Source organism: Prunus persica, chromosome G1 (genome assembly GCF_000346465.2).
Source record: "Prunus persica cultivar Lovell chromosome G1, Prunus_persica_NCBIv2, whole genome shotgun sequence".
NCBI lineage: Eukaryota > Viridiplantae > Streptophyta > Magnoliopsida > Rosales > Rosaceae > Prunus > Prunus persica.
In genome coordinates this window covers 25,123,421-25,132,107 of record NC_034009.1, presented here as the reverse complement: position 1 = coordinate 25,132,107, position 8,687 = coordinate 25,123,421, and the positions used below count along the sequence as shown (strand labels likewise).

Sequence of the window (8,687 nt, the reverse complement as noted above, 5' to 3'; positions counted from 1 at the left end):
GGTGATAATGGTACTGAAACAAATGAAGTGTCAGTGTACTCTGCCCCTCCTAATTTGGGGTGCTTCAACACAGCTGCCCAGTTGCCAAAAATGCGTTTAAGAGGAGAATCTGAACCCACTCGTCAACATTATTGGAGTCAAATGGGTGAAAAAAATCGGTATAATGCAGTCGATGTCAAAGATGAAGAAGCATATTTGGACAGCGGGTTTTCACGAAGCGATTGGAATCCGAAAATTACAGTTGGGCAAATTTTCTCTAGTAAGAAAGCATTGTTGACGGAGTTACGGTTGACGGCATTAAGAGGCCACTTTGAATTTAAGGTGCAATTCTCTTGCACTAAGAGGTTGCTTGTGGTTTGTTGTCAACGTCCATGCCCATGGCGGGTCCGAGCATCGAGAATTGGAGAATACAGCTTCATGATTGTGAGGTGTACAACTGTCCATGAATGTGATTTGAGGTTCGTAAGTGACAAGCATCGTCAAGCAACCACAGCCCTTGTAGCCAGTTCACTTGAAAGGAAGTTGAAGGATTGTCGGACAATATACACACCAAGTGACATTATGAGAGATGTGAAACACAACTTTGGTTGCACCATCCATTATTCGAAAGCTTGGAAAGCAAGGGAGTTAGCTCTATTGTCCATTAGAGGATCAGTGGAGGAGGCATATTATATCCTTCCAGCTTATTGCTATGAATTGGAGCGTATGAATCCCGGCACAAAAACAGACATCCGAACTGATGAGAACAATCACTTTGTGTATTTATTTATGGCGGTTGGCGCATGTATTAGAGGGTTCCGTTCTTCCATGCGGCCAGTGATAGCCGTGGATGCCACTCATTTAAAATCCAAGTACAAGGGTGTTATGTTTGTAGCAAATGCATTCGATGGTAATCGAAATATATATCCTCTTGCTTTTGGGATCAGGGATTTGGAGACGGATGCATCATGGCATTGGTTTTTCACTAAACTTCATGAAGCCATTGGTGAGTGTCCCGATCTTGTTATTATTTCTGATCGCAATGTTAGCATAGAGAATGTGTGGAACAAAATTTTTCCAACTGCACAACATGGCATATGCTTTTATCATATGAAGGGGAACATGAAACGCACTTGGAAGTTGAAAAAGCGTGATCACATACTTATGCACTTTGAGAAGGCTGCGAAATCTTATTCCATTGCTGAATTTGATTGTCATTTTCGCAAGATCAAGCGAAAGGAACATGTTGCTCAATATCTTGAAGAGGCAGGGTTACATAAGTGGTCTAGAGCTCACATGGATGGACGCCGCTACAATGTAATGACAACAAATATTGCGGAGTCAATCAACTCAGTCCTTAGGTTTGCAAGAATGTTGCCAGTGGTTCATTTGATAGGGGAAATTGTTAATCTCCTTGTGAAATGGTTCACCGAACGTCGTGAGTTGGCTTTCAATTGCACAACAACATTGTGCCCCAATTTTGGAGAGAAGAAGTTGAGGAACAGGTTGGAGGATGCTGCAAGGATGAATGTGGTTAAAGTTAATAATGCACAGTATAATGTTTTGGACGGTAATATGGACGGCCTCGTAGATTTGACGAACAACAGTTGTAGTTGTAGAAAGTTTCAGCTTGAGCAGCTACCTTGCAAGCATGTAGTTGCAGTTTGCCGCTTCTTGAAAGTAAGTGTATACGCAAAGGCTTCTCGGTATTACACTCGGAAAACCTGGATGGATGCTTATTCGGATAGCATCTACCCGGTACAACCTCACGGAATGTGGGATACTCCTGAAGATGTTCGAAGTCGAGTTGTGCTGCCTCCCATGGCAAGGGTCATGCCAGGCAGACGAAAGAAGTTAAGAATTCCCTCGCAAGGAGAGGGCAGCATTAGAAGAAAGTGCTCAAGGTGCGGTTCCGCAGGCCACAATAAAAGCACCTGTAAAAACAATATTCCATTGCGCAATGTATCTTAGACAATAAGATTTGTGTTGCTTTGGTAGGTCATGTGAACTCAACTTTTATTTGTGGTGGGTTTCGTGTTATGTTGAATGGGAATTCTTTTAAATTTGCATTATTTGGGTTGCATTGCTACAGCATGCTGATTTGGGTTGCATTGCTACAGCATGCTGTATTGCTGACAGATTGCCATTATATTGACCTTTTATTGTACTGGTATTGCTTCCTGATTGCAATTATAATTTGAGTGCGAAATTAAAGGGACTGGAATGTAATTCCAAATGGATCCAAAACATTAAAGTTCTTAGAATTCCTATATTACACAGTTACTGTGATACTCCGACTATACCTTCTTTTTTTATTACAAATTCGGCCGATGCATAGGCCAGATGTGGGGCAAAGACAAGGTGAAATGTCCTATGTGTTTGACTACATATACTTGTTGAAGGAGCATTACGAATGTCAACCTCAATAGATTGCTCATGTCTTGCCAAGAACACTCTTGAATTTATGCAATGTGCCCAAGCCAGTCCCAAAGCTGGACTCACCCGTCTGCCTGATGTGTCCAGGGACTCCAAGTTTCCCAACCTCACCCCATTCACTCCATGATGTGGCCCAATAAAATCCACCACTTGGTTGGTGACAACCACCGCCAACCCATACTTATTTGCTAAACCCTTCAATGTCCCAGATATGTTGAAGAACATTTCAGACCGCCGTTTCAAATCTGCCGGTGTTGTCTGATACTGTGATCGGAACAATGCAGCAATGGAATCAATGACAATGAGTTTCACAGGTAGGCGGGTGTGATCAATGGCAATAAATGCTTCTATGTCTCCAAGGACATGGATGAGTTCTTGAGCATCATGAACACCATGAACATATATGTCTTCCAATGGCTCCAACCTTATTAAGTTGGGGTATGATGCATGATAAAGGTTGCCTAGTTGTTGCAATCGACGAAATGGGAAGCTGAATTATGTGAATATGTAGACGGAGGAGCCCCCTAGTCCGCCATGTGAGGGTGGGAGCTGAGCTCGTACCGTAAGTTGGAGACAAAGCTGCGTCTTCCCAGAACCACTCTCCCCTACTAATTCTGTTATGGAGTTGCAGGGTATCCCACCCCCCAAGCAGTGATCTAGTATTGGGCATCCAATGGATAATTTAGGGGTTGAAAGAGGAAGGAGCATGAGGTTTTGGGGTGTCATGTTTGTGTCATTTAGGGGGGGATGTGATGGTGCTACAAGGCATGCATTATATATATATATATAGAGTTCATTTTGAAGGTCTGTAATGTAGGCCATCTGTCTTTTAAGGGATGTTTAATTCATCCTTTTTCCAGGTTGTAATTACTTTTTTGTTTATTTATTAGTATATTTTTGGACCATATAATTTAAAACATATTCTGATGCAGTATGTCCTCTAATAGGATCATATTGTAACTCTATCACCACTCTATTGTACTGATATTGACATAATATTGCCACTATCCGCATGTTTATTGTATATTTATTGCTGCTATATCGCCACAGAACTGGAGACCGATAAACTGTATACGCAGAAATAGAAAAGGGAAATGAGGCTTCATCATTCCATAAAATCCTATTTCCAAACTTACATAATACAACAACAGGCCACCCCATCGTTACATAATACAAAAGTACGCCACCTCATAGTTCCATTTCCCTACAAAATGAGGCTTCATCATTCCATACATTCCTATTTCCAAACTTACATAATACAACAACAGGCCACCCTATCGTTACATAATACAAAAATACGCCACCTCATAGTTCCATTTCCCTGCTGTTGACAAATTCGAAGTTGCATACGCTTCAAGTGCGGTGACCGCGACCCATGAAATTCATGACCCCGGCCACAGTGATATTGGCCCAGTTTCCTGCCAGATCCACAATTATTGCAAATTTACGAAATAGTTCGAATCCCCTTTCCACTTGTTCTTGCTTCAACTTGGCCATTGCTTCTGATTCCTTGAATACCATAATTGCAGTGGCAGGGGCAAGTTCAATTTTTTCTTTCATTCTCTTTATATGTAGGAGATGCATGCGCGCATGATAACGACAGCGAATTGTGCGGTTTTTTATGACACCCCATCTAGCTTGGCCCTCCACAATTTTTGAAACTATGTCTGCATGAAGATTTTTCCAAAACATGGTATTGCGTTGACATTGCTGTATGCCATGGACCAAGTCTGCAGGGAGTGAATTCGGTGACTTGGCTTCTGTTTCAGTCTCCCCTCCTTCAGTAATTGAAATCGTTGGGTTTGGTGTGAGGTTATGGTCCATGGTCTTTGATATTTATTGTTGGCTGGTGTACAACTTAATTGGAACAACAGGGGACTAAATGCGATGTGAGTTAAATCTGTGGGGAAGGTAGTGGCTGTAAGCAGCAGTTAATGTGATGGAAGTTTTCATTTCAAACAGCTGGGTTGATTAATATACCTGCAAATTTTAATGACCAAACCAGTAAGTGAGAGAGTTATTGGCGGGAGGGATTAGGGGGAGTAATTGGCGGGAGAGATTGGTGGGAGTGTTAGGCGGGATAGTATGGGCGGGAGTTATTACCCAGGTTGACTTTATGCCTTTTTGCAATATATTTGTATGTTGGACGTTCCCAACTTGGTCATTTTCCCATTATGTCATTGAAATAAGGGAGTTGCCTATTTGCCAAATTCACCAACTCATTCGAATTGACCAATAATGGTTTGTCTTATTTCTCATTTCACCAATCTCAATTGCTGTATGCCATTTTGCCATTTTTCATATTTTCCTATTTTCCATGTGTCATCCAATTTTCCAATTTTTCAATTTTTCATTATTTTTTCCTATTCCCTATTTTCGTATTGTGCAATTTCCCAAGTTTCCTTTTGTTCTATTGCCAGTTTTCCAATTTTTCAATGTTCCCATTTTCCCCCCATTATGTACTTATAAAAAGTTGCCTACTTTGCCTAATTCAGACAGTAATTAAAATTGTCCAATATGGTAATTGTCATATTTCCCATTTCCACAATTTCAATTCGTTTCCAGTTTTCTGATTTTCCATGTGTCCCTGTTTCCTATTTCCAATTTTCAAAATTTAAGTTTTTGTCCAATTATCCAATGTTTTTATTTCCAATTCGACTATTTTCTAAGTTTCCTTTTTTTCCTATTTCAAATTTATCATTTTGGTAACTGTCCTTTTGTTCAATTTCCACTATTGCTATTTTCCAAGTTGCCTTATTTCCTATTTTTCATTTATCCAGTTCTCCAATATTCCAATTTTCCAATTTTCCAATTTTTCAATTTTCAATTTTCAATTTTCAATTTCCCAATTTGCTTATTTGCCTACTTTCCAAGTGTCCTTTTTTCTGATTTTTCAAATTTTCGAATTTTCAAATTTTCATGTTTTCAGAGTTTCCTTTCTTTCCTATTTCCTATTTCCTATTTTCCTATTTTCCAAGTTTCCTTTTGGCCAATTTCGAAATTTCCAATTTTCCAAGTTGCTTTCTTTTCCAATCTACAATTTCCAAATTTCCTATTTTCCAAGTGTCCTTTTTTCCTTTTTCCAATTTTCCAATTTTCCAACTATCATTTGATCCTATTGCCTACTTTCCTGTTTCCAATTTTTCCTTATTTCCTTTTTCCAATTTTCCAAATTTTCAAATTTCCAACTTTCCAACTTTCCATTTTTTCGTATTTCCGTTTTTCCAATTTTTCTTTTCTTCAATTTCCAATTTTTCAAGTTTCCTTATTTCCCATATCCAAGTTTTAAGTTGTCACTTTTCCAAATTTCCAATTTTCGTGTTTTGCTATTTTCCTATTTTCCAATTTTGTGTTCTGAAATTCGCAATAAATGCTTACTTACATAGTCCTATTTTTGGTTCCAATCCACAATTTCCTATTTCCCATTAAGGTTTGGTTTTTTGTCGTTTGGAAGCCAATTTTATTGTTGTTAATGTCATGTTGTACTGCTGTAACTTACAGCCAAGGAGTTAATGGTGTAGTTTTGAATCCCATCAATTTAATGCACCAACACAAAACCCAATTTACCTCATATAAGTTCGTACATATAACTGAACCTTCCTATATAGAACTGCAACAGAGGCACCTTCTTAACGGGAAAGGTAATTAGTCTTACTGAAAGGCAAATATTCTCCACTCAACCTAACCATATAGTCGTTTACAACTGGAGACTGAATGTACCTCTATTTGTTTTGTTGCAGGCAACAGCTGTGAATTGTCCCCAGTAATACTTCAACATGTCGGATGTACGCCCTCCTAACGAGCATGTCAGTTACTCGGGGGACCAGCCCTGGCATGTGCCATTCCCATCTCCACCTCGGACTCCCAATCATGATCCCACTTCATCTGGAAGTGAGGCTGAGACTCATGATCCGCTTGACAAAATCTCTGCCGTCAAGCACCACCTCCAATATATGTCAAAGGCAACAGATTGGTGGGAGAGTAAGTGCTATATTCATGGCCAAGTTATGGGAAACTTGGCCAACAAGTTGAACAAAGCATACGCTGGAGAGGTGAAGCAAGCTCTTAAAGCAAAAAGTCGGAGCAAAGAGTTAGAGTCCTTGAAGTTAAAATTGGAAGACAGAAAGAAAAATGCCCTCGAAACATTCACAGAATCTGAAGAATATAACCATGAAATGGTTGAATGTTTCAACAACGGCTTCGAAATGTTCCGAGATTATGCTTCGGTCATCTTACCAGACCACAATTGGAGTGAAATCACAACTACAAAAAAGCAAAAAGACGACGGTAAATCACCGTCGTGTATTGGGTTTTTCAATGGTCGTGGAATCCACCGTCATCTTTTCCCTCATAAACCACGATGCTAAATAACCGTCGTTGTTAAAATATACAACGTCATCAACAAATACAAAACGACGTCTTTGTACTGCAAAAAGATCTAAAAAAAGCAATCGAGGATGATAATAGACGACCAACTCTCTAAAAAAACCGTCGTTAAAAAGGAAAAATATGACACATATTAACAGAACAAGGCCGCAAGATAGACATACAACGACGAAAATACAAATACGACGACGTTAAATATAATTTTCACGACAATAAAAAATATGACGTCTTTAAATACATTAGAAGACGACGTTATTGATACCTACTACGTCGCATATATAAAAACAACCGTCGTAAAATTAATTTTCCACTACGATTTTTCGATAAAAGATGACGTGGAAATAGTTGTCAGTGTCATTATTTACGACGTATATGTTAATAGAGTAGATGTTGAAAAACTAAACAACGTCGGTTACAAATATATGAGAGTCGTATTACAAAATTTATACGTCCTATTTTCAGAAACAAACAACGACGATAAATATTAGACGTTGTTAAATAAAACAACGTCGGAAAAAAATAAAAACAGACGTGTTTAGTCTGCTAAAGTTCTAGAAAATAGTCGAGGATGAGAATAGACGACCAACTCAAAAAAATCACCGTCGTTAAAAAGGAAAAATATGACACATATTAAAAGAACAAGGCCGCAAGATATACATACAACGACGACAACTAAAATACTACGCCGTTAAATATAATTTACCCGACAAGAAAAAATATGACGTCTTTAAATACATGAGAAGACGACGTTATTGAAATCTACTACGTCTCTTATTTACAAAAAACCGTCGTGAAATAAATTTTCCACTTCGATTTTTCTAAAAAAGATGACGTGAAAATAGTTGTCAGTGTCATTATTTACGACGTATACATTTATATAGTCGACGTTGTATTTATATGTATTCATTACTCACGACGCACTTAATAATATAGACGACGTTGAACTTCTAAACAACGTCGGTTCCAAATAAATGAGAGCCGTATTACAGAACATATAGACGGCATAGATTATGATGAGAGCCGTATTACAAATAACGTCGTTTAATTGTTATTAGACGGCGGTTATAATGAATTTCCGTCGGAATTTATTTCGTTTCTCTTCGTTTATAAAAGAACTTGCGACGTGAAAAATGTATGATGACGTCGTATTTTTTAACGTTCAGATTATATATCTCATTTTTTAGACGTCGTTATTATTGGATTGGAGTCGTGTTATTTTGAATTACATGGCGGTTCTTAATCCTTCCCCGACGTGATATCCTGGATAATTGCTTCACAATAGCGTCGTGGTTCTTCATTGTTACGTTGCTTTAAGACGTCGGTAAATATGCTGAATAAATGGTTCACCATAACGTCGTGTTTTATTTGAACAGACGTTGTTTTTTATGCAGAATATAATGATGTAATCTGGATCCAGTATTTTTTGCACTGATTGTTTTGTGGCCAAAACCTGTATAATGAAAGTGAAGAAATCACATTACAATATATTATAAAATGAATGTCATACACTGCCAATTACATAAGCATCATTCAATCCATATATCTTCACACCCACCTCGAATATTTTGAGCACCTAACTCACCCACCAGTTCATCAAATGTGTCAACATTTGGCATCCCTCTAGTAAATGGCTCACACTCAATTATCACATCACCTAAGACTTCATCACCAATAACATCATTATATTCTCTATTAGGCATTGATAACACTACCGACCAACCACGATGCATCGGGTCGTCAACAAAAAATATTTGTTTGACTTGAGAAGCCAAAACAAATTGGTCATTCCTATGTCCAATTTTACTCAAATCTACAAGGGTAAATCCAAGTTCGTCGACTACAAGACCAGAACTATCTATCCAATCACACCTAAAGACTGGGATTGT

The 8,687-nt window shown here is 38.4% G+C and overlaps 1 protein-coding gene and 1 pseudogene across 1 annotated transcript; one reads left to right on the top strand and one right to left on the bottom strand.

Moving 5' to 3' along the window:
• LOC109946882 lies at positions 91-1,950 on the top strand. The gene has a single exon (XM_020556035.1). The coding sequence runs from the start codon at positions 91-93 to the stop codon at positions 1,948-1,950; it is 1,860 nt and encodes a 619-aa protein (XP_020411624.1).
• LOC109946880 lies at positions 2,260-3,370 on the bottom strand (annotated as a pseudogene).